Source organism: Triticum dicoccoides, chromosome 5B (genome assembly GCF_002162155.2).
Source record: "Triticum dicoccoides isolate Atlit2015 ecotype Zavitan chromosome 5B, WEW_v2.0, whole genome shotgun sequence".
In the NCBI taxonomy this organism is placed as follows: domain Eukaryota; kingdom Viridiplantae; phylum Streptophyta; class Magnoliopsida; order Poales; family Poaceae; genus Triticum; species Triticum dicoccoides.
The window spans coordinates 349,751,399-349,778,531 of NC_041389.1; the positions used below are offsets into that span (position 1 = coordinate 349,751,399).

Genomic DNA, 27,133 nt, shown 5'->3' on the forward strand with positions numbered 1-27,133 from the left:
CTACTAGGCAAGATATGAACATATAATTTCAACTTCATGATATTCAATTCATTCAACAATTTACTCATACGATATAAGTGAAGCACAAGAGTAAATGACAAGCTACTCCAAAAAGATATAAGTGAAGATCATGCGAGTAGTTAAGTAAATAGTTAGCTGATTGTGGACTCTCTCTTATTTAAAAACTTTCAGATCTAACTATTTTATCAAAACAGCAAGCAAAACAAAATAAAATGGAATTCCAAGAATAGCACAACTCATGTGAAGAAGCAAAAACTTAGGCTCGACCAATACTAACCGCTAATTGTTGAAGACGAAAGGTGGGATGCCTACCAGGGAATCTGATAAGTATATTTCACATACATAATTTTGGTACTCAAATATAGCATCTATCGTGACATATTCATCCATTCTTACCATGATTGATTGAATATTGCTTGATAATCATCAAAAAGGATAATTTACTAGTGTTTGGTCTATCTTGCAGAAATGTGTGCAAAGGCACTATAAACTACAAGTTTCTGTCCATGTGGCAATCGAGATGAGCATATGAAAGAAGAGAAGGAAGAGGGACTTGAGTGTGATGAATATTAAAGCTCCAAGGGCAAGAAAGAAAGAGTGGAGGGATCAACTTGTGAAGTAGGCAAAGAAGTAGAAGGGCCGAAGTGCAAAAGTGCAGATCTGAGGAGAGGGTCAAAATCCCTAGCAGCAGCCCCGATCCCCTTTTGGGCCTGGCACAAATCTCTCTCCCTCATCCCTCCTTCTCCACCTCCAGCCGCCGCCACGGCCAGGCTGGCGTGGTTGTGCGCCAGCAGCCTCCATCCACTACACCAACAGCACCCAGTACCACCATCACCTCCATCCACCAGCACCACACCACCCATCCACCTCTCCCTGCTGCTTCCCCTTGCTACTCACGCCCTGGACCAGCCATTGGGGTCGCCGGCGTCTGATCCCCCGCGCGCCTCCAACCGCTGCTGCTCTTCCTTCTCCAAATCCCCAAACTGCTGCTCCTATTTCTTACAGACCTGCTGCTGCTTCTTCTTGCGCCCCTTGCTGCTCTTCCTCTCTCCAGCGCCCCTTCCTGCTTCTCCAGCGTCTCCTGCTGCTGCTCCCAACTCCCTGCTGCTATCTCTCTCTACTTCCCCTGCTACTCTTCTTCTCTGAACCTACCTGCTGCTGCTGCTCTCTCTCTCTTTATCTCTCTCTCTCTCTCTCTCTCAAATTTCTGTAACTTTGAGAAGTTTATTGTTCAGTACTTTGTAATATTCAACATTGAGATGTTTTATTACATGTAATATTCAGATTTGTTAAGAGTAATATCCTACTGTTTGGTTCAGATTCGAAGTTCAATATAAATGCTTGATTAGTATGTCCTTTGTGCTGACTAGTTGATACTTGTCACTTTGAGAAATATTTGACCTGTTATACTTTGTTTAGTGAAACAGTATTCTTCATATGTCTTAGTATTGTTTCTTCCCTTTGTTCATGTATGATAGTTATATATGTGTCCTTGCCATATTATTCCCCTTTGTGTTAGTATCTTAATTTCTCAAGTACTACAAAAATACCAAAAACAAAGTTAGTAAAATCTGAATCTACATTTGCTTATCCACATTTTCATTGGTGACAATCTTGATAGTTTAGGTTTACTTTCTGTTTCCGTCACCCGAATTGTGTTACCTAGATTTAGCCGAGCATAGTCGTCGTCGCCTAGTCCCTGTGGAGAACACGACATCCATAGTTTGGGGCGTAAAACCCCCGCTATATTACAATAGATCATTTTGGCGCCGTTGCCTGGGACTAGCGTCGTGTGATTGTGTTAGGCTATAGACTAGGTTTTTCTTCTTTTTCTACTTTGTGCCATATATTCGTGATATATCTCTAACCACTAACCCCTGTTCTAGTTAGTATTTTTTGTGTTTTCTTTTCCTTTTTACAGGTTAGAACTATCTTCTCGGTTATGGCTTACTATTCAGATCATCAGGCTTATGCGAGCAACACTACAAACAGCACGGAAAGTATTCAAGAACTGATAGGTAAGATTTCCCATCGATTAGATGATTTAGCTCAGCAGCGAGAAGTAGTTTTTGAGGATAGGCCTAGTTCTTACGATCCTTATTCCAGAGGCCATCCTTATGTTGCTCCTACTTGCCATATTTGTGGATTTCAGGGCCATTCGCCCGCTGAATGTCAGCGTGGCTACTCTCACACTCCAGATTGTTCTGGCATGAGCTTCGCTCAAGAGCATAGCTCATACCAAAACAATTACTCATATGGGTGGCCTGAAAACCCTAATATGTCATATAGGAGCAACAACCCTGAGATCTCATCGTTTTCTTCTAGTAATCATATGCAGGGATTTAGGTATGAAGAGGAGAGCCACAACTATGCTCCACAACATATTTATTCAGCTCCTACTCATATACCTCAACTCCAGGACATGTTGCCAATGGAGTTAAATGGTCCTCCATTTGGTCAACCAACATCTTCAACACAAGTGCCCACACAAGATGACTTTGATGATATAGACAAGCTCACATTGCTTGGTCTCGAGTTCACTTGGAGTGCCGAAGATGATCCAATTAGGCCGGTGATACTAGAGAAAATGAAGAAGATTAAGAGTGGAAAGGAGCTAGTGGAAGAAGTAAGGAAGATTGAGAAGAACATCAACGCTGGCAGTACTATATCATCACAATTTGAGTTGAGTGTGGCTGAGATATCCATTGATACATGTGAGGTTCCAACACCTTCACATTCAGCTGAGCAAGATAGCGAGAGTCCAGAGGAAGAGATACTTCAGATCCAAGAAGAAATTCTCGAAGCCAAGGCACAAGATGATCCAGAGCTCGAACAACAAAGTGATCAAGTTGAAGACTCATCATCTATTACTCTTGAAGAAGCAAAAGAAGTTGATGTGATTGAAGATGAAGAACCAGAAACGCATTTGCCCATCGTCATACAGGAGCGTGATTTAGCAGGTTTATCCAATCCTCTTGATGACATGCTTCCTTATGAGATCTTTGCTGCTACTTTCCATTGTGTTATACCATCAATTAAGCTAGACTTGAAAAATTATTTGCTTGGACATGATCATACATACATTGTTGGTGGCATTGCTCTCATTCCTGATGATGACACTTATTTTCCTTATGCTAGTCCTATGCTTAATGAAACATATTATTCCCATGCTAGTCTTGAGCTTAATGATAAATTTCATCCTCATGTTAGTGTCGACCTTGCTGATTTCTACCATCCTAAACATGTGCTTTATAGGTATGCTTATGTAATTGGATATTTGATTGATGACTTGGAGGGTATTATCCCTACCACTTGCATTGTCTCTTTCGTTGAGTGCTCTTTCAGGTTTTTGCTTGTGCACGATCCATTACATGCTGACCAGGTTCGAGGTGACATTCCTTGGGACCCTGGTGGGCTCAGAGCATGGGGATGAGGAGAAGCAAGGGGGCACACACGAGGAAGAGTGAAGCTCGAGCAGGCATGGGGATAGAGAAGCAAAAAGAGAAGAGCTGCAGTTTAGAGAGCGTTGAGCGAGTGCTACTTCCTATATAAACCCGGTGAGCTGTTTCATGACCCATTCCGAGTATATCATCCATTGATACATGCTGAAATCAAATGTTATTTGGGTTGCTTAAGCCATGTATTAAATGTTGCCCCACTGAATTTTATTTGACATATGGTGCTTGATGAGAATATGCGAACTGATTGTTGAATGCCATGTAAACTAGTGATCTACATATTGCTTGCTTTGCTGAAATTAGTGAAAGTTATTAGTTTTGTGTGCTCAAATCCCTAGTACACTAGAAAACTTAATCATTTTCTGCTTTTACCTCGATACACCTAGATCACCATGTTTAGATGCTGAATTTGTGCCAAGTGTCTTCCCATTGAGAGCAATCACCTAACCACTATGGATTAGCATGCTATGTTCCCTGGATCGGTAGCATGTGAACCAGACATGGAGAAGTGATGACTCCTGTTTTTGTTCTTATGCGTTGTTCATTTAAGATAAGTAATAATGCATAAATAAGTCTGGCTACCTACAGTAGCATGTCATGTTCCCGGGATCGGTGGCATGTGAAATCGGGTTAGCTTGGGCAGTAATTAATAATAATAATAATGTAATTGTCGAACCAGGTGTATACCATGTTCTCGGGATCGGTGGTATGTTCCTTTGGGGAGACAAACAAAAAAATTAATAAAAATTGGTTGAGCTAGGTGTATACCATGTTCTCAGGATCGGTGGTATGTTCCTTCGGTGAGACTAATAAAATAATATGTGTGTTTCTTTCAAATTCAATAAGTTGTTCAACCACAAAGTCATATTTCTGCAGATAAGAGATTTAATTCCAGTTCTTTTTGTTCTTGGGATCATGCTCTCTTTAGGAACCATTTGGCGCAGTCATCATTTAAACTTGTTAATCCTCTTTTATCGTTGTAAAAGTTTAAAATGGTCATGCTTACTAGTATCCTACCGCTTTGAAGCACTCCTAACCATTAATTTTCACTAGCTAAGTCCAAAGCATGCACTGTTTAGAGATCTACTTCACTTGGTATTCTCTAGTCAGCTCACTGTTCACATTCTTGCTCTTGTCATATGCCTTTGCTTGAGGACAAGCAAAAGTTTAAGTGTGGGGGAACTTGATAAGTATATTTCACATACATAATTTTGGTACTCAAATATAGCATCTATCGTGACATATTCGTCCATTCTTGCCACGATTGATTGAATATTGCTTGATAATCATCAAAAAAGATAATTTACTAGTCTTTGGTCTATCTTGCAGAAATGTGTGCAAATGCACTATAAACTACAAGTTTCTGTCCATGTGGCAATCGAGATGAGCATATGAAAGAAGAGAAGGAAGAGGGACTTGAGTGTGATGGATATTAAAGCTCCAAGGGCAAGAAAGAAAGAGTGGAGGGATCAACTTGTGAAGTAGGCAGAGAAGTAGAAGGGCCGAAGTGCAAAAGTGCAGATCTGAGGAGAGGGTCAAAATCCCTAGCAGCAGCCCCGATCCCCTTTTGGGCCTGGCACACATCTCTCTCCCTCATCCCTCCTTCTCCACCTCCGGCCGCCGCCACGGCCAGGCCGGCGTGGTGGTGCGCCAGCAGCCTCCATCCACTACACCAAGAGCACCCAGTACCACCATCACCTCCATCCACCAGCGCCACACCACCCATCCACCTCTCCCTGCTGCTTCCCCTTGCTACTCACGCCCTGGACCAGCCATTGGGGTCGCCGGCGTCTGATCCCCCGCGCGCCTCCAACCGCTGCTGCTCTTCCTTCTCCAAATCCCCAAACTGCTGCTCCTCTTTCTTACAGACCTGCTGCTGCTTCTTCTTGCGCCCCTTGTTGCTCTTCCTCTCTCCAGCGCCCCTTCCTGCTTCTCCAGCGTCTCCTGCTGCTGCTCCCAACTCCCTGCTGCTATCTCTCTCTACTTCCCCTGCTACTCTTCTTCTCTGAACCTACCTGCTGCTGCTCTCTCTCTCTCTCTCAAATTTCTGTAACTTTGAGAAGTTTATTGTTCAGTACTTTGTAATATTCAGCATTGAGATGTTTTATTACATGTAATATTCAGATTTGTTAAGTGTAATATCCTACTATTTGGTGCAGATTCGAAGTTCAATATAAATGCTTGATTAGTATGTCCTTTGTGCTAACTAGTTGATACTTGTCACTTTGAGAAATATTTGACCTGTTATACTTTGTTTAGTGAAACAGTATTCTTCATATGTCTTAGTATTGTTTCTTCCCTTTGTTCATGTATGATAGTTATATATGTGTCCTTGTCATATTATTCCCCTTTGTGTTAGTATCTTAATTTCTCAAGTACTACAAAAATACCGAAAACAAAGTTAGTAAAATCTGAATCTACATTTGCTTATCCGCATTTTCATTGGTGACAATCTTGATAGTTTAGGTTTACTTTCTGTTTCCATCACCCGAATTGTGTTACCTAGATTTAGCCGAGCATAGTCGTCGTCGCCTAGTCCCTGTGGAGAACACGACATCCGTAGTTTGGGGCGTAAAACCCCCGCTATATTACAATAGATCAGCATCCCCAAGCTTAGATGCTTGAGACTTCTTGGAATATTATATTGGGATGCCTTGGGCATCCCCAAGCTTGAGTTCTTGTGTCTCCTTAATTCCTCTCATATCATGGTTTCCCTAAATCTCAAAAACTTCATCCACACAAAACTCAACAAGAACTCGTGAGATAAGTTAGTATAAATCAATGCAAAACCTTATCATTCTCTACTGTAGAAAATCATTAAAATTATAATTTAACATTTCATACTAAATTTCTCTGCATATTTAATACTCCTATCCTCAAATAGAATCATTAAACAAGCAAACATATGCAAAAAAACAGTAATCTGTCAAACAGAACAATCTGTAAAGAGTGCAATATTCATCATACTTCCCTAACTCCAATTTTTTTGAAAAATTACCAAACTGTAGAAAATTTATTATAGATTACTATGCAAAAAGTTTCGACATTTTATCACATTCTTACTTTTCTAGAGAATTTTTTCAACAGCAACAAACTTTCTGTTTTGAAACAGCCACAAGTAGACTAGGAAAATAAGCATGGCAAAGGCTATATTTGACATTTTTATTGAAGTAAAAGATGCAAAACATTATTACAAATAACAGCAAGAAAATCTTAACAAAATAAAATGACGCTCCAAGAAAAACACATATCATGCGACGAATAAAAATATAGCCTCAAGTAAGGTTACCGATAATGTTGGAGATGAAAGTGGGGATGCCTTCCGGGGCATCCCCAAGCTTAGTTGCTTGGATCTTCCTTGAATATTACCTTTGGAGTGCCTTGGGAATCCCCAATCATAGGGTCTTGTCACTCCGTATTCTCCTCATATCGATATCTCACCCAAAACTTGAAAACTTCAATCACACAAAACTTAACGGAACTTCGTGAGGTAGGTTAGTATGATAAAGAGCAAACCATTCACTTTGGTACTGTCAAAGACAAGATTCATAATTTTTCTCACACAATTCCTACTGTAGCCTATCATTTCCAAAATTTATATAGAGCAATATAAGCCATAGAAACTAGGAAAAAGCAAACTATGCATTGACAACAGAATCTGTCAAAAACAGAACAGTCTGAAGTAATCTGTACTCCAACCATACTTCTGTAACTCAAAAATTGCTGAAAAATTAGGACAACGTAGATAATTTGTATATATATTACCTGTAAAAAAATCAGATCAAATCACATTCCAATGAATTTAAAAAATTCCTGGACTGAGCGCGAAAGTTTCTGTTTTTGCACAGATTCAAGTCAACTATCATCCACACTATCCCAAAGTCTTTACTTGGCACTTTATTGAAACAAAAGCAATAAAACATGATTACTACAGTAGCATAATCATGTGAACACACAAAAACAGTACGTAAAATTGTTGGGTTGTCTCCCAACAAGTGGTTTTCTTTAATGCCCTTTTAGCTAGGCATGATGATTTCAATGATGCTTACATAAAAGATAAGAATTGAAACATAACAAGAGCATCATGAATCACATGAAAAGCACATCTAAGTCTAACCCACTTCCTATGCATAGGGATTTTGTGACAAAATAATTTATGGGAACAAGAATAACCTAGCATAGGAAGGCAAAACAAGCAAAACTTCAAGATTTTCAACACATAGAGAGGAAACTTGATATTATTGCAATTCCTACAAATGTAAGTTCCTCCCTAGCATGTAACACATCATATCGCTTTGCAGCCTCACGCACGATATTCCCACGAGTGCCACCTTACCTGGCCCAGGACTGTTTGTGCCTTTTGGCTCACGTATATGACAGTGTCGCTAGCATCCATATGACAAGAACCCGGGCCGACATGACTAGTCGTAAACCCAAGGTGGCGCTAACTTACAGGGACATGCATACATGACCCAGCAACGAACGTGTCGATCAACAACGCATGAACCCAGATCATAGCAAGCTACAGGTACTTAAAGGAACAACGCGTGACATTTCCCCGAAGGGACAGAAACAGGAACGAAGAAGGACACATGCCGGCTAGCCTAAGTGTTCCGGAGCAGTAGCAAGCTACCATGGCCCAGTGGAAGCACTAGGAGACATTTCCCAGTAAGATAGGCTACCAAGAGTAAACAACTAGGTTGTCAGATCCCACACATATCAAGCATTTCAAATCATACACACAATATGCTCGATATGAGTAAATACAACATGGCATCACAACACAACTCTACAACTCAAAGTATTTATTCAATAGGCTCCGAGGAACCAAGTATTATAATCATGGGTATCATGACCCAACATTCAGAGCATACAAACCAAAAGCACATGCGGAAGCTTAACTTGTCTGAGTACAAACAACTACAAATGAAAAGGGCTGAGAAGCCTGACTATCTACAGGATCCTCCAGAGGGCACAAGATTGTAGCTGAGGTAACAAGCTAAATGTCAAAGTCCATGCGGAACTACTAGCGAGACTGAATTCTCTCTACAAAAACATAAATTAAGCAAACATTAGTACAAATGTACCCAGCAAGACTTACATCAGAACTAGCTACATATGCATCAATATCAACAAAAGGGGGTGGTGGAGTTTAACTGTAGTAAGCCAACTTTGACTCGGTGGCTATCCTAAACTACGATTGCAAGCAACTCTTTTGTGGTGGCGCACACGAGTCCACATATTCACCATATCAATACACACTATGGATCCGCTCCCTTCTCCCAACCAGAACACTATCCATAGTACTCACGCTTATCTTGCGCATTTTAGGGTATCCACTTTCACTTGTCTATGAACTATATAGGCAACCCAGAGGTCCTTTACCGCGGACGCGGATATTCGAATAGATAATTTATAACCCTGCAAGGGTGTACTTCTTCACACATGTTTCCACCACTTAGCGTCTGCACACGGCATGTGCTTGGCAGACTTCAAGCGAAAGCCGGCGTGGGTGTAGACCACGACTTGACTAACCACACAAGTCCCTAGTCTAGGTTTATTTCCTATTTAGGTTCCATCCGCAGGGAGTCTGGTCGAAGTTTCCACATACAACCCTGATGTCTACTACACAACCTTCTTCTTGTAGACGTTGTTGGGCCTCCAAGTGCAGAGGTTTGTAGGACAGTAGCAAATTGCCCTCAAGTGGATGACCTAAGGTTTATCAATTCGTGGGAGGCGTAGGATGAAGATGGTCTCTCTCAAGCAAGCCGGCAACCAAATAACAAAGAGTCTCTTGTGTCCCCAACACACCCAATACAATGGTAGATTGCATAGGTGCACTAGTTCGGCGAAGAGATGGTGATACAAGTGCAATATGGATGGTAGATATGAGTATTTGTAATCTGAAAGTATAAAAACAGCAAGGTAACTAATGATAAAAGTGAGCGTAAACGGTATTGCAATACTAGGAAACAAGGCCTAGGGTTCATACTTTCACTAGTGCAAGTTCTCTCAACTATAATAACATAACTGGATCATATAACTATCCCTCAACATGCAACAAAGAGTCACTCAGAAGTCACTAATAGCAGAGAACAAACGAAGAGATTATTGTAGGGTACAAAACCACCTCAAAGTTATCCTTTCTGATCGATCTATTCAATAGTCCGTAGTAAAATAACACGAAGCTATTCTTTCCGTTCGACCTATCATAGAGTTCATACTAGAATAACACCTTAAGACTCAAATCAACCAAAACTCTAATGTCACCTAGATACTCAAATGTCACCTCGAGTATCCGTGGGCATGATTATACGATATGCATCACACAATCTCAGATTCATCTATTCAACCAACACAAAGAACTTCAAGGAGTGCGCCAAAGTTTCTACCGGAGGGTCAAGAAAAAAACATGTGCCAACCCCTATGCATAAGTTAATTGAACCCGCAAGTTGATCACCAAAACATACATCAAGTAGATCACGTGAATATCCCATTGTCACCACAGATAAGCACGGCAAGACATACATCAACTGTTCTCAAATCCTTAAAGACTCAATCCGATAAGATAACTTCAAAGGGAAAACTCAATCCATTACAAGAGAGTAGAGGGGGAGAAACATCATAAGATCCAACTATAATAGCAAAGCTCGCGATACATCAAGATCGTGTCGAATCAAGAACACGAGAGAGAGATCAAACACATAGCTACTAGTACATCCCCTCAGCCCCGAGGATGAACTACTCCCTCCTCATCATGGAGAGCGACGAGATGATGAAGATGGCCACCGGTGACGGATCCCCCCTCTGGCAGGGTGCTGAAACAGGGTCCCGATTGGTTTTTGGTGGCTACAGAGGCTTGCGGTAGCGGAACTCCCGATCCATTGTGCTCCTTGATGTTTTTAGGGTATATGGATATATATATATTTAGGCGAAAGAAGTCGGTCAGGGGAGCCATGAGGGGCCCACGAGTGTGGGAGGCGTGCCTAGGGGGGTAGGGCGCGCCCCAGACCGTCGTGGCCACCTCAAAGCTTCCCTGACGTCTACTCCAAGTCTCCTGGATTGCTTCCGTTCCAAAAATAACTCTCCCGAAGGTTTCATTCCGTTTAGACTCCATTTGATATTCCTTTTTTTCGAAACACTGAAATAGGAAAAAAAACAATATGGGTTGGGCCTCCGGTTAATAGGTTAGTCGCAAAAATGATATAAAAGTGTAAAGTAAAGCCCATAAACATCCAAAACAGGTAATATAGCATGGAACAATCAAAAATTATATATACGTTGGAGAAGTATCAAGCCCCGAACGATGTGTGCAGGGTTCCCGAGGCACCAAATGGGCGTCCTGGTACACCGTGCCACGTGCCTACCGCATCAAAGCCCACCCCTCGGGTTAGCGCTGCGCACGGCCTCCAGCATACTACAAACACCAGAAACTACTTGCAACTCCTAGACAGAGGACAGGGGCGGTTAATAAGTCGAGCGGGGTCATATTTCAGGGCCCAACGTGTGGTCGTAGTTGTTCATGGATCACAAACACAGAACTCGGTTCCTGAGGACGGTTTCAATGAGACAACCCACCATGTACTCCTACATGGCCTCTCATCGCTACCTTTACCAAATTGTGTTCACACACTTAGCTCACACATGGTAGGACGTGTTCATCACCATTCCAATTCATCCCCGATTAATCAGACCTGACTCAACTCTAAGCAGGAGCAGTCATGACAAACAAGCATGAAAGAGTAAGCACATCAGGGCTCAAACAACTCCTACTCATGCTAGTGGGTTTCATCTATTTACTATGGCAATGACACGTCATGCAGAGGAAAGGGGTTCAGCTACCACATCATGCAACAGATGAATCGTTGTTGTCCTAATGCAGTAAAAGAGAGCAGGAGCGAGAGAGTGGGATTGTATCAGAATGAACAAAGGGGGTTTTGCTTTCCTGGCACTTCTGAAGATGATATATCTCTTCATCGTTGTCATCGAACTCATTGTCGGAACACGTCTACTTAAGGGGGACAAATACCGGCAAACAAGGAAGAACACAGTCAATGCAATGCACAATATGATGCATGATCATGACATGGCAATATGTTGTGATTTGAGCTAATGCAACTAAAACCAGAAGGGTTTGAGTTATTTTGAACCCAAGGTTCAAGTTCAAAGTCAAACTATGAATTTATAAAGTGCGTTATCATGTTTTGATCTAACAGCAAGGTTTGGTTGTTTAAACATGCATGAAACCAGTACAGATGGATAGATTGGATTTTTTTATGATCATTTTTCTTATATAAATCTTTTCATTCTAAGTTACAATTGAATTTATATGATTTTTAGAAGTTTAAAGAATTTTCTGGTATTTCTGAATTGTTTCAAATCCAGAAAATGTTTTACTGCGTCAGCATGACGTATGTGCAATGTCATCAGGTTAACAGCACCAGCCCAGGTTAAACCTGACGCTGGGGCCCACATGTCAGTGTCTAACTAACTAACCTGAGTTAATTAGAACTAATCTAATCCTAAACTTGATTAGTTAAGGCCCTGGTCCCACACGTCAGTGACCTAGAGGGGTCAAACTTTGGTCAAACCTGGGTCAACTCGCTGGAGTTGACCCGCGGCTCGTCACCGGTGGAGCCAGAGATGGCGGAGGGCATCGGGTTTCGCCCTCCAGCGGCCAAAAGAGCGGCAGAGGGGCTTTGCGAGATGCCTAGGCTCGCGCGCATCCATTGTGGCATGCGACAGCAGCTGTGGTGCACTACAGCAACGGCGGTGATGGCAAGTGCGGCGTCTCGAGCTCGTCAAGCTTTGGCGCAAGGGATATGGTGCACTAGCGAGCGACCTGAGGCGTGCCGCGGCTTCCTAGGGATGCCCGGAGCACGACTACATGCTTGGTTTGCCCAGGCAGGGCTGCTAGCGACGATGAGCTTCGTGGAGGCAGCGGCGGGCTCCGGTCGAGGTGGAAACCACGACTAGAGGATGCAAGAAACGATAGGGGAGGGGCGGAGGAAAGAGGGGCTCACAGGTAACTCACGGAGCAGGCTAGTGATCTCGGGGGAGGCCGGACGGAGTTGTATGGGCGGTGGCGATCTCGGACGACCGAGGGGGAAAACAGCAGTGTTGGAGATGCAACAGGGCTTCTGGCACCACGTGGCTCGGTGGAGAGGACGACGACGTCGTGGCGGAGCTCGGGGACACATCGATGAAGCGATAGGTGGACGGTGGCCGTGGCTACGGTGAGCGGCAGCGACGGCTACGCTCGAGAAGAGAGTAGAGAGGGAAGGGGAGAGAGCTGCGAGGAGGGAGGAGGTGCAGAGGGTCGAGGGGAGTTTTGTGGCGGCCTTAGCGGCCTCCAGAAGCGGCGGCAAGCAGGAGGTGGTCGGTGCCGCATGCGCGCGTGCGGGGCACACGCCCTCCTACCTACTGGCAGGAGGTGGAAGACAACAGGGACGAGCCCCTGGTGGGCTGGGCCAGCCAACTATAGTGTTGGGCCGGTTGGTGGGCGCCAGGTAAGTGGACCAGGTGTGTTTTTGTTCCTTTTAATATTTCTGTTTTCTATTTTCCTGTAACTTTAGGGCTTTATTTAAAATACCAAAACAACCTCAAAAATCATGAAACTACTTGAGGCCACTGTTTGGATTATTTCCAATAGCAAACATTTCAATTCATGAATATTTGGACATTTAAAATATTATATAAAATTTAGATGCCCAAATGCAAATAGGATATGATTTAATTCAGTGACCCAATGTTGTGCTAGAAAAATGTGAACCATTTCTGTCAAAGGTTCTAGACCAAGGCAAAGATGATGAATATTTTAGAAGGGCATTTCAGGTTCATTGAAAAAGTATTTTAGTAACCCTAGTTGGAACAAGTGGTGCTGGGGGTTTCTGCCTTCCCCAATTCAATTTTCTGAGAAATTTAAACATGATGCAACACCAAATGCTAGCACTAGGCATTACCAGAACTAGGGATGTGACAACTCACCCCCACTACACAAGAATCTCGTCCGGAGGTTCAAGCATAGGGTAAGATGAAGGGGGGGGGGGACACAAACTAACACAATCGTCATGATCCAGTTTGCACTTCACAAGAACGTTGATTCGATCCCCATGTTTGTCTTGATGTCTTGCTCTGAGAACTCCAACTAACATGAAAACGAGAGGAAAGGGAAAACTCTAGAAGGATCGATCTTCTCAAGATCGAACAACCGAGTATCAACTCACGGAAGGAGACATAGAACATCTCTTGAGCTAGGATACAAAGCATACATCCAAAGGGATGGAGCGAAACAGATGACGAAGGTTCACTAGGTAGGCAACAATTCCACACTTAAGGAAATGGTGGACAGAGTCAGGGTAGCAAGGAGTTAATTGGTATGATTCCATAACAAGACATCTTAGAGGAGGTGACTCGTAGAATTATTACCTTAAGTGTCAAAAAGAATTACTTTTGATACATAGATCATTGAAACTCTCTATACCAGCCTAGGGCAAATCACAATCAATCATTTGAAGGGGTCCAAAAGATTGGCATACTCGGACTAGGATGGGTGATGTGGACTACCTTGTTGAAGACAACGCAATGGATGATTTTACTTATCATCGGAAATGGATAGAACCCATGGTAGGACCACTTTTGAAGATGGTCCTGAATAACAACCACTGAAAGGGTAGACCAAAGTGAGATGGCACAATGGTGGTGCAAGCTGGGAACAAAATGCAAATGTTGGAATGATTCTAGTATCTGGGGGAAACTCAATAGTCGAAAGTGATTCCACTGTTTGAATGGTTATAGCATAGTCAAGGAAGCTAAGAGCAATTCCCAATTAATGCTGACGATATAACCTAGTGCTTGCACATGCTCTCAAGAACTTGAGCATATTTCCATATTCATCAAGGTTTTACCAACATCCGTGTCAAGGGTGCCGGCAACACAACATACTACCATGATGGATATTGGTGGAGGATGCAGATGCAAAGGAAGATAACATCTTCTCAGAACTCACCTTAGCGAGGCCAAGGAAACAAAATCTGAATGACCGGCTGAGAGCCATTTAGCACTCCACTTCTAATGTTCTCCTTGATGTGCTAGCATAACCCACTTATAGATATGGTTTGGTGTCTAAAACATCAAGTAAAATGTCGGACTTCGGGAGCAAAAGAATCCATAAGGAACAATTATTGGAGTAAACCCTATGAGATCCTTATGGGGAGGTGGCCAACTTCCTCAATCAAGATACTACAATAATAGTTCTTCCAGCTTGGTGTGTTGGCCATGACATCCACTTTACCGAGTTATGGAGAGACCAATATTATAGTTCTTGGAGAACGTTCCAACCATCATATATGCCTGAGATTCAGATCTGGTTGGTGTTGGGACATTCCAGACTCATCAAGTCTAGAAGGAAAAATGAAAGTTTGCAACACAAATGGACGAGATGGCGTTGCGAGATTCTCCTGGAATAAACTATGATAGCAAGCTCCAAAACATGAGCTGGTTCTGCTACATACATGTGAACACGCTGTCCCATACAAGCATGACCACATAGTAGTCTTATAATAAGACACTACCGAGTTCAAGTTGGAAACCATGATTAATATAACAAAGTCTTGTGCATGTCAGTCTGGGCCCTTCAGGATTAGCAATTGAACTTATTATCCTTGAACAAGTCAATCAGTGGCTTGGTGTGCTATGGAGTTCATATGGGACGAAGATGATCAGTCTAACAGACCACAGAATACTTTGCACGTGCAGGACCGACTTGGGATGATTCCAAAGGAATTAAAAGCATGCTTTCTCGAATTCACGACGATAACTTGCATAAATGCACGTGAGTTAGAGGATGTCACTTCTTACATCAAAACATATACCTCATGGACATAACACAAAGGCATTGTTTACAAAGTTTCCAACACTAGCTGGATGTTCAACACGAATCATGGAGAAGATAAAAATGTTGCTGATAGGCTCAACAACAATTCATCCAGGTTTCCATATAAGTGGAATTCCACAATTATGTGAACAAGGTGATAGCATTGGTCAGACCAACAGATATAATGGTGTATGCTCAGGGAAACAACCACGGGTAAGAAAACATTACGAATATCGTTGGTTATGATTTGATTTGACGATAGCCCATACTCAAATCAAAGATTGGATAAGATGATAGGCCCATTAACTGATCACGAGGGTCAATCAATGAAAATACCATCTTTCTTCAACACACATACAAGATATCCCTTAAAATGAGCTAAGTCGAACAAGCTTTTATCTTCCAACTCTCCTAGTTGTTGTTTGGCTTAACCAACTAGCTCAGGGGTAATCAACACAAATTCTTGGAGAAAGGGTGGTTCATAGGGATAAACCAACTTGATCACGAACTCAACATAGCGGTCAGGTGACAACCTGGTGATACCTCCGAGAAGATATTCAGAAAATCGGGAACCACCTATATGTTACTAAGCTCGAGAACAATCTTGCTTTTCAGGGAAAGACGATATGATCAAATAAGCAAGGAGACACTATCCTAACTCATTGATCGAAAAGTGCACCACAAATAAGGACTAGGTGGCACAGTCAACCTTAGGATGATGATTCAATAATCAACATGCTAAGAATGAGGTTATTGTCCATTTAACTACCAAGCAACAAAGTTGCTAGGAGTATAGGTTTCACACATCACGATTCACTTGTCGGCATTCCAGTTGCAACAACGCGGTGACCAAGGAAGGAATAATGATGGCGAGAAGTATCACTACAACAAGAATTCATAAGAGGTTGTGCAATTCTCAGGACATTCGTGGCATAAAGTGGGTAATACTTCAGGGTATAACAGACCAAAAGCTAGATTGCATTTTGATCTGCGGAATACAACTGCTTCGACCCAATCCTGGATATGGATGAGGTACCAGAGTTTGTTTCTCCTAGTCATTATAAAATAGAATGGCTTGACGGACCACAAGAGTCATAGGCATCGATGAACACAATTGCACAACAAAACTTGACTAACCACTGATAGACAAAGGTCGGAATACAACTACAGAGGAACAACTCAAAGAAACATATGGTTTTCTGAGTTATGGATGCATAGATCAGCATGTCGAACGAGTTCAACATATTTATTCCGGATAACCCATGCATAAAAGTAGAACTGGCAGAGTCACAACATAGAATCGAGAACTCGCCAAGAGCACTCTGGTTGTGATCTTTCGGTTCAGCGAGGAACTTCTGCCATAAGCAGTTCAAGGTATTTGGAAGAAGGGTATACGACGAACCTTGAGGACTATCGCAAAGGTTACTAATATCCTAAAGGAATGAGCAACACTTTCAACATGAGGTAAGTGGAGTGAATCTTGGGTTCAAGAACCCAGGAATAGAATGCCTACTAACTAAATGGCATCACGGGATGCTTTCGAGAATGACGGCCAGAATCATCACACTGGGATCACAAAACATGGCTAGATTACTAGGTGATACCCTAAGACACCTAGGGTCATAATAATAGCTCCAACATATATGTTGATTCAATAGAGTACCTCAACACACTGGTTAGTGTGGTTGATCTCGCACAAAGGACATCGAAACAGAGGGAAAGGATTTTGCAAATGAATTAGACTAAAAAGAAACCTGGGATGACTCGGACAGCATAACGGCTGTAAATGCTCAAAATGATTTGAGACATCCTGCAAAATGGTGTCATAACCACTCGATCATCATAATGTCAAGGTTCCGAGATCAACTGTCAATACACGGAGATAGTAGTAACTGAACTCAGGCTTGAATTCACCAATCTTATAATTCTATGGATTAGTAATACGTGATCTTGATAGAAAGAAGAGAAAGCCTAGTTCCTTAACCCCATAGAAAAGATAGGATGACTCAGATCAGAAGGGCATAAGGTAAAGGAGTAAAAAGAGCCTTAAGTTCCCTTCCACATTCAATTCCCTTATATAACTAAAGAATTTCTAGACTTAACTTCAACCAGTTTGGCTTGGTAATCCTACAGGCACCAGGATCTAATACCAAAGCCATCAGGACCCCGATCCTAAGTCACACCGACCTAGCATGTAACACATCATATCGCTTTGCAGCTTCACGCGCGGTATTCCCATGGGTGCCACCTTACCTGGCCTGGGACCGTTTGCGCCTTTGGCTCACGTATATGACAGTGCCGCTAGCATCCATATGACAAGAACCTGGGCCGACATGACTAGTCATAAACCCAAGGTGGCGCTAACTTACAGCAACGGGCATACATGACCCAACAACGAACGTGTCTATCAAGAACGTATGAACCCAAGTCGTAGCAAGCTACATGGACTTAAAGGAACAACACATGACATTTCCCCGAAGGGACAGACACAGGAACGAAGAAGGACACATGTCGGCCAGCCTAGGTGTTCTGGAGCAGTAGCACGATACCATGGCCCAGTGGAAGCACTAGGAGACATTTCCCGGTAAGAGAGGCTACCAAGAATAAACAACTAGGTTGTCGGATCCCACACATATCAAGCATTTCAAATCATACACACAATATGCTCGATATGTGTAAATACAACATGGCATCACAACACAACTCTACAACTCCAAGTATTTATTCAATAGGCTCCGAGGAACCAAGCATTACAATCATGGGTACTGAGGGAGTCCTGGATAAGGGGGTATCCGGACAGCCGGACTATATTCATCGTCCGGACTATAGAAGCGTCAAGATACAAGACTCAAGACTTCGGCTCGTGTCCGGATGGGACTCTCCTTTGCGTGGAAGACAAGCTTGGCGATCCGGATATTATGTTTCCTTCCTTGTAACCGACTCCATGTAAAACCTAGCTCTCCGGTGTCTATATAAACTTGAGAGGATGGTCCTTAGAAGGCCGATCACATTTACAATCATACCATCATAGGCTAGCTCTTAGGGTTTAGCCTCTACGATCTCGTGGTAGATCTACTCTTGTATTCCACATATCTTCAATATTAATCAAGCAGGAAGTAGGGTTTTACCTCCATCGAGAGGGCCTGAACCTGGGTAAACATTGTGTCCCTCGCTTCCGGTTACCATCAGCCTAAGACACACAGATCGGGACCCCCTACCCGAGATCCGCCGGTTTTGACACCGACATTGGTGCTTTCATTGAGAGTTCCTCTGTGTCATCGCTTCGAGGTTGATGGCATCTTCAATCGTAAACAACGCAGTCCAGGGTGAGATTTTTCTCCCCGGACAGATCTTTGTGTTCGGCGGCTTCGCACTGCGGGCCAATTCGCTTGGCCAGTTGGAGCAGATCCATAGCTTAGCCCCTGGCCGCCAGATCAGGTTTGGAAACTTGAACTACATGGCAGATATCTGCCGAGACTTGATCTTCGGCGGATTCGAGCCCGCGCCAGGAACACCAGGCAGTCACGATGAGCACGGCTTAGACCTGTAGTCGGACAATGCTCGGGACCTCATCCCCGAAGTAGCCCCGGATCTACATCCAGGGTAGGTTGCGTTGCCTATGGACGGAGGGCTAGACCCCGCCCCGCGGGCCGCACGCTCATCGGCGGTGGAGCCAAACACAGGTCCCACCTCTATGGAGGACTGTTACCCTGGGCCCCCGGACTCATATCCGGCTGTTGGTCCCGATCCGCTCGCTCTTGAGCCAGCCGAGCCAGGTTGGGCTTCGGTAATGGAGTTTACAGCTGCAGACATCTTTCAGCACTCGCCCTTTGGCAACATGCTGAACTTAGTAAGGTCTCTCTCTTTGTCAGGAGACTCTGGGCCGAACTATGTCCGGCCCGAGTGGGAAGCAGGCGACGAAGGAATTCTATGCCCACCCACCACCCACTTCATTGCCATGATCGAAGATTTAACCGACGTGCATGACTTCGACTCCGAAGACATCGACGATATGGACGAAGATGCAGGAGAAGCTCCATAATCCCTGGGGCACTGGACTACTACCTTGTCACACGATATATACATGGTAGATATGCCCGACACCTCGTCCAAGAAAAGCCAAGGACAATGGCAGCCTTAACAAGCCTTATGACCCGCTTTTGCGCGGGTGAGGATAGCTGGCTGGCCCGTAAAGGCACCAGCGACCCCAGCACATCCGAAATAAGGGATGGCAACGGGAAGCCACGGTGTAATAAAAACAAACTCCAAAATAGGGAAGAGAGCCCGGACAACACGACGGTCAACGCCGAATTCAGAGGCTCTCGACCTGATCAGCAAAAGAAGCCATTCAAAGTCAGTAAATGTGGACCGTCCGGTGTGAACATAGTCCTGGAGAGGCTATGCCAAATTCATGGCACCCCGGAGAAACCTACGAACCACACCCATAGAGAGTGTTGGGTCTTCAAGCAGGCCGGCAAATTAAATGCCGAACACAAGGGGAGGGGCACACCAAGCGAAGACGAGGATGAACCTCACCAGCCCAACACTGGGGGACAGAAAAAATTCCCGCCAGAGGTTAAAACAGTAAACATGATCCACGCGACTCACACATCGACGAGAAGGCTTCAACGCGTGCCCATAGCGCACGATGTAGAGCCCGTCGTACTCACGTCTCACTACTGGATGTCTCGTCCGATCTCTTTCGATCACATGGACGACCGAACTACAATTCGGCGAGGAGGATCACAGGCCTTGGTGCTTGACCCAATAATCAATGGATACCATCTCACCCGTGTCCTCATGGACGGCGGCAGTGGTCTCAATTTAATATACGAAGACACTGTCCGCAGAATGGGGATAGACCCATCCAGAATTAAACAAAGCAGCACCACTTTTGAAGGGGTGATACCAGGCGTTGCAGCCTGCGCCAGGGGCTCCGTCATGCTGGAAGTAACATTCGGCTCCCCAGGCAACTCCAGAAGTGAAGAGCTGCTCTTCACTGCCGCACCCTTCCAAAGTAGCTATCACGCATTGCTAGGAAGAACGACCTTCGCCTGCTTCAACGCATTGCCACACTATGGCCACCTTACAATGAAGATGCCCGGTCCCCGTGGCGTCATCACCGTCAGCGGAATCATAGAGCGCCCTTCACGCGCAGAGGAATACGCGACGGCCCTGGCGGCCAGACTATAAGCGGCCTCCAGTATTAGAAAACATGATTGGTCATTACGACCACAGACACGGTTAGACGAGTCCGGTAGCCCGGATAAAATTCAAACATGGCACCGTATATGTAATCCCATAATGGAAACCAGGGGCTATCTATATTTAATACAGCCCCACGCTCGGCTCGACCTTATTGGCAGGCCAACAGCTTACACTTTTATTACTAATCGCATACTCACGTTGCACCCTCCTACGAGTTTTTATTTTTTACAGACAATTTTCGCGCGATACCCTTCCAGGATACGGCACAACGGAGATAAAGGCACAAACGTGCAGCAGGGCCCTGTGCAATAGGTTTCTTTTTAGATTAAGCCCCTGTGTAAACCTTTTCTACTGCCTCTTGTTGTTTAAACCATCCCATGGGTTCTATACCCACAGAGGATACTGCCGTTTTTGGCATTTGGCCACGGTAGACTAAATTGCACGTACCTAGGAATAAAGGGCTTACAATAGGCTCTTGTTAGCCTATCTTCTTTTACAAAAGACCGAATACCCTCGGGAGTGTTCGGAGTCACGAGTTTGGCCGTATATGCATCAGCTCCGAATCATGTCTTTGGTCAAATGTTGGGTCTGCCCGGCTCCTGGGTTTGCCGCCTTACGTTCCGCTATCATCCGGCTAAGGCAGGCCAAAGGAGAACTACTGCGATTGTGCCCTGGTTATTCCGGATTAGCGCCTCAGTAGAGAAAGCCGAAAACTGACCGTCATGATACAGCAAGAGACTGTTCAACCACTCGAAGACTCACTAGAATCCCTAAAGATTCCTCCGCCTTAACGAAGGGCCGTTTCCCGGCCTGTACACACACGCCCGTATTCGGATGCACGTGAAGGTACCAGGGGCTACATAGTAGCCCCACCATTATACTCCCATGGCTAAGCAAAAGTGTTATAGCTATATAGTCCAGTTGCCTAGTTCGACGTGCGATCACCTCCTTAATGGACCAAGACGTTGGATCAAGTGTGATTAAGCATATTTTTTGCGAACACCCCCGCATTACATGCATGGGAGCTGAAGCCAACGACTGCTATCTTTCGGACTACTTATACATATAAGAACGGCCGCACAGGGGGGACAATCATACTTTCGGACAAAAGTATAAACATAGCCTCATAATTAAACTAAACATTATTCTCTACAATGATTCGACTTATCACTCGAATGAAACATTCTTCAAGCACCGTGCCTCTATTAGGCGGGCACCTTCTGTGACTTGCGCCAAGTAGTGCTCGGCCAGATATTGGCCTCCCACCGGATCCTGGGTCGCTATTACAGTGGCCTCCATATCCGTCCAATAGGCTTTAACGCGGGCCAGTGCCATCCGCGCACCCTCTATGCACGCCGACCTCCTCATGGCGTCAATCTGAGACACGGCTCCAAGGAACTGCTGCACCAAACCAAAATAGATGTCCGACTTAGGCCCCTTCGGCCAAAGATGCTCTATTACAGACCGCATTGCCAGCCCGGACAACCGTGGAGCTCCGCCATAGCAGCCACCTTCTCATTCAGCGGCAGCGGGCGAGTGGGAGCATTGAACTGCGACCAGAAAAGCTTCTCCACTTCTTCATCGCCTTGACCCTCGAAGAACTTGACAACGTCAGCTGTACTATTCGCCTAGTCCGCATATGCGTCTGCAGGACTCAAGCGCACCGCCAGGGGAGCATACTTCGGATCCAAGAACTTCGTGCGCAGCAAGTATGAGACCCCCGCCACGATTTTGTCGACCTGTTGGAGGTCTTCCCGCATACTGCGGATCTCAGTCCGCATCTTCTTGGCGGCATTAAGTGCCTTGTCCAGCTCAGCCGAACTAGCCTTACTCTCCTTTTCGAGGAGTGCGTACCGGTTGGTGGCATTCTGTAACTCCCCAGCCATTTCAGCTATCTTTTCTTTGCTTCGGCGATGAGCAGCCTGTTCGGCTCTCAATTCTTCGGCCGCCTTTAGGGCAACCGCATTGCTAGCCCGAGCTTGTTCCTTGGCTTGAGCAAGTTCCACCCTCAGGGCCTCCACGGCAGCAGCACCATCTGCAATGCAACCACATGGCATTAATATTCTGCCCCTCTTACATTTCCCTATACATCATAATAAGGGAAGCCGAGCACATACCCTGTGACTACTCCAGCCGCTTATTCACCAGCATGATATCGGCATCAATTGATCCGATCTGCCTCCTTAGTTCGGCAGCTTCAACAGACTGGTCGGCTGCGGAATCCTTGTATACCTGCAGCCATTAGTATATGATCCCCTGTTTGCCACCTACAGGGGGCAACCAGAGTCTCAAGGGCTACTATCTATAGGGAGCACACCTAGCGCGTGCTTCATAACCAAAAAGTTGTGCATTTTTTACTACATACGTCAAAGCCTTTGAGCAGGCTTGTAAACGCCTCATTCAAGCCGCTGGTAGCGGATGAAATCTTCATGAGCACCGTGCTCATTAAGGAGTGGTGCTCCTCCGAGAGCGCGGCTCGCTATAGACGACCCGTCAGTACGTTCGGCCGGACACTAAACTGCGTCGGACCCTTCTCACCGCCCCCCGTAGGAGCCAAACGCTCCAGGCTCTGGGCGGCTGACGTGTTAGTCTCCGGCTTCGGCAGATCCGGACTCCTCCGTGACGACACCTCTGTGTCGCCCGCTTCATGAGGCGGAGAGTTGGGTGGAGTCTCACTCTCCATCATCTCCGGACGGAGGTCCCACGAACATGAACTCTGTTGAGAAGAGCTGCTCACCGGACTACAAAAGACGATGTCCTGGTTATGGATCTCGGAGTAACATTACACCTTCGAATTAATAAATAACTTAGGGCTCTATGGAGAGCTGGCCCGTTGGTGGGCATGACACAGTGAGGGTGCCCGTCATGGCAGAGCCCTCTGGTGATGTTTTCTTCCCTTGCTTGGGCATCTCCGCCTCCAAGTCTTCGGAGGCGGCCCTTTTCTTCCCGCGTGGGGAGGAGGCTTTGGCCTCCCCTTTCCTGCTATCCTTCATAGGATGGGTAGCGATTTCCCCGGTCTGGATGCATAGCGCGTGAAGTTCGGCTTCACTGCCCTTTCCTTCGCCTTTCCCTGAAGGGATTTTGCTAAGCGCCCGGCCCAGCATCTTTGCAATAGTGGGACCAGGCGAGCCTTCAGGAACTAGCGTCGGACACATGATTCTCTCCGCCTTGTTAAGCCATTCCTGGCCACGGGAGGGTTTTCAGAATAATGGTTATGATAAATATAAACAAAGTGTCCAGCTTTGAGGTTACTTACTTGGTCATCTAGGCGAGTGCATCTTAGGCCCGCATCCTCTGTGGTGTCCGAACACTTTACTTGAGGTCCGAAGAATAATTTACACATTCCTTCAAGCTTCAGGCCGAAGAAGTGCTTAATAGTCCGCGGACCCTCCGGATTAAATTCCCACATCCGGAGAGGCCGATGTTTGCATGGCAACATCCGCCGGATTAGCATCACTTGCATTATGTTAACAAGATTTATGTCCCTCTCAATAAGCTCCCGGATGCGATTCTGCAGTTCTGGTACATCGCCAGCAGGCCCATAGTTCCGTCCTACATCGGTCCAAGACGCCAACTGTGACGGAGGGCCTGAGCGGAACTCTGGGGCAGCTACCCACTTTGTGCCTCTGGGACCAATGACATAGAACCATCTCCGTTGCCATACGTTGGATACTTCCGGAAAAGAACCCTCTGGCCATGGGGCATCAACGTTTCTGCTTATTATAGCGCCTCCGCACTCCGCATGTCGCCCCTCGATCATCTTTGGCTTCACATTAAAGGTCTTCAGCCATAAGCCGAAGTGTGGGTTGACATGGAGAAAGGCCTCGCACACGATAATGAAGGACGAGATGTGGAGGATGGCGTCTGGAGCCAGATCCTGGAAATCCAACCCATAGTAGAACATGAGCCCCCTCACAAAGGGGTCGAGGGTGAGGCCTAGGCCTCGGAGGAAGTGAGGGATAAACATGACGCTCTCGTTGGGCTCCGGCGTGGGGATAACTTTCCCCGGAGTAGGAAGCCTGTGCTGGATATCGGCGGTCAGGTATCCGACCTCCCTAAGCTTCGCAATGTCCTCCTCTTGAATCGAGGAGGCCACCCACCAGCCTGTTGCGTCGGATCCAGACATGTTGGTGGATCTGGGGTGCTTGAGCTTGGGTTTTGAGTGCTGGAGCTCGAGGAGTGTGGAGGAGCAGGAGAGGTGGTAAAAAGGCGTAGGCCTTGACCCCTTTATAAAAGGGATGAATACCAAGAGTCCTCAGCGTGACCGCTTGAGACTTATCTAAAATACACGGAATTATACCAATGGTCGCCATGGGGTCACATATGCCCATATTGATGAAAGATCTCGTATTAAGAGGGACATGATCCCTGCTTTGGCAGTACGTGCCGATAAAACCGCCTCGCAACACGAGTCGAGGTGGAGCAGAAGCGCTGGTTCGTGTTGGACCAGGCCACGATGCAAGGGCACGACGTACGAAGATTGCCAGTAGAACGGATTTATGCTAAAGGTATGAGAAGATCATCTTGCAGATCTGGACACAGTCTATGTGTTCAATAATGACTTTGGAGTATTCGGAGGAGGAACCCTCCTTGCAATGCCGAAGACAAGACTGCGTGCCAGACTCATCGTCATTGAAGCCTGGTTCAGGGGCTACTGAGGGACTCCTGGATGAGGGGGTATCCGGACAGCCGGACTATATTCATCGTCCGGACTATAGAAGCATCAAGATACAAGACTCAAGACTTCGGCTCATGTCCGGATGGGACTTTCCTTTGCGTGGAAGACAAGCTTGGTGATCCGGATATTATGTTTCCTTCCTTGTAACCGACTCCATGTAAACCCTAGCTCTCCGATGTCTATATAAACTGGAGAGGATGGTCCTTAGAAGGCCGATCACATTTACAATCATACCATCATAGGCTAGCTCTTAGGGTTTAGCCTCTACGATCTTGTGGTAGATCTACTCTTGTATTCCACATATCTTCAATATTAATCAAGCAGGAAGTAGGGTTTTACCTCCATTGAGAGCGCCCGAACCTGGGTAAACATTGTGTCCCTCGCTTCCTGTTACCATCAGCCTAAGACGCACAGATCGAGACACCCTACCCGAGATCCGTCGGTTTTGACACCGACAGGTATCATGACCCAACATTCAGAGTGTACAAACCAAAAGCACATGCGGAAGCTTAACATGTCTGAGTACAGACAACTACAAATGAAAAGGGCTGAGAAGCCTGACTATCTACAAGACCCTCCAAAGGGCACAAGATTGTAGTTGAGGTAACAAGCTAAACGTCGAATTCCACACGGAACTACTATCGAGATTGAATTCTCTCTACAAAAACATAAATTAAGCAAACGTGAGTACAAATGTACCCAGCAAGACTTACATCAGAACTAGCATCAGTATCAACAAAAGGGGGTGGTGGAGTTTAACTGCAGTAAGCCAGCTTTGACTCGGTGGCTATCCTGAAATACGATTGCAAGCAACTCATTTGTGGTGGCGCACATGAGTCCACATATTCACCATATCAATACACCACTATGGATCCGCTCCCGTCTCCCTATGAGAACACCATCCATAGTACTCACGCTTATCTTGCGCATTTTAGGGTATCCACTTTCACTTGTCTAGGAACTGTATAGGCAACCCAGAGGTCCTTTACCGCGGACGCGGCTTTTCGAATAGATCATTTATAATCCTGCAAGGATGTACTTCTTCACACATGTTTCCACCACTTAGCGTCTGCACACGACATGTGCTCGACAGACTTCAAGCGAAAGTCGGCATGGGTGTACACCATGACCTAACTAACCACACAAGTCCCTAGTCCAGGTTTATCGCCAATTCAGGTTCCATCCGTAGGGAGTCCGGCCAAAGTTTCCACATACGGCCCCGAACGATGTGTGCAGGGTTCCCGAGGCACCAAATGGGCGTCCCGGTACACCGTGCCACGTGCCTACCAGATCACAGCCCACCCATCGGGTCAGCGCTGTGCAGGGCCTCCAGCATACTACAAACACCAGAAACTACTTGCAACTCTTGGATAGAGGACAAGGGCGGTTAATACGTCAAGCGGGGTCATATTTCACGGCCCAACATGTGGTAGTAGCTATTCATGGATCATAAACATAGAACTAAGTTCCTGAGGACGGTTTCAATGGGACAACCCACCATGTACTCCTACATGGCCTCTCACCGCTACCTTTACTAAATCGTGTTCACACACTTAGCTCACACATGATAGGACATGTTCATCACCATTCCAATTCATCCCCGATGAATCAGACCTGACTCAACTCTAAGCAGTAGCAGGCATGACAAACAAGCATGAATGAGTAGGCACATCAGGGCTCAAACAACTCCTAGTCATGCTAGTGGGTTTCATTTATTTACTATGGCAACGACAGGTCATGCAGAGGAAAGGGGTTCAGCTACCGTAGCATGCAACAGATGAATCGTTGTTGTCCTAATGCAGTAAAAGAAAGAAGGAGTGAGAGAGTGGGATAGTATCAGAATGAACAAGGGGGTTTTGCTTGCTTGGCACTTCTGAAGATGATATTTCTCTT

General features: G+C 45.4%; 1 protein-coding gene across 1 annotated transcript; it reads left to right on the forward strand.

Annotated features, from left to right (window-relative positions):
* The first annotated feature begins 733 nt into the window (after window positions 1-733).
* On the forward strand, window positions 734-5,757 carry LOC119308856. The gene is made up of 2 exons (XM_037585023.1): window positions 734-3,578; window positions 4,809-5,757. The coding sequence occupies exon 1, from the start codon at window positions 1,964-1,966 to the stop codon at window positions 3,452-3,454; it is 1,491 nt and encodes a 496-aa protein (XP_037440920.1). The 5' UTR covers window positions 734-1,963; the 3' UTR covers window positions 3,455-3,578; window positions 4,809-5,757.
* Window positions 5,758-27,133: the final 21,376 nt, after the last annotated feature.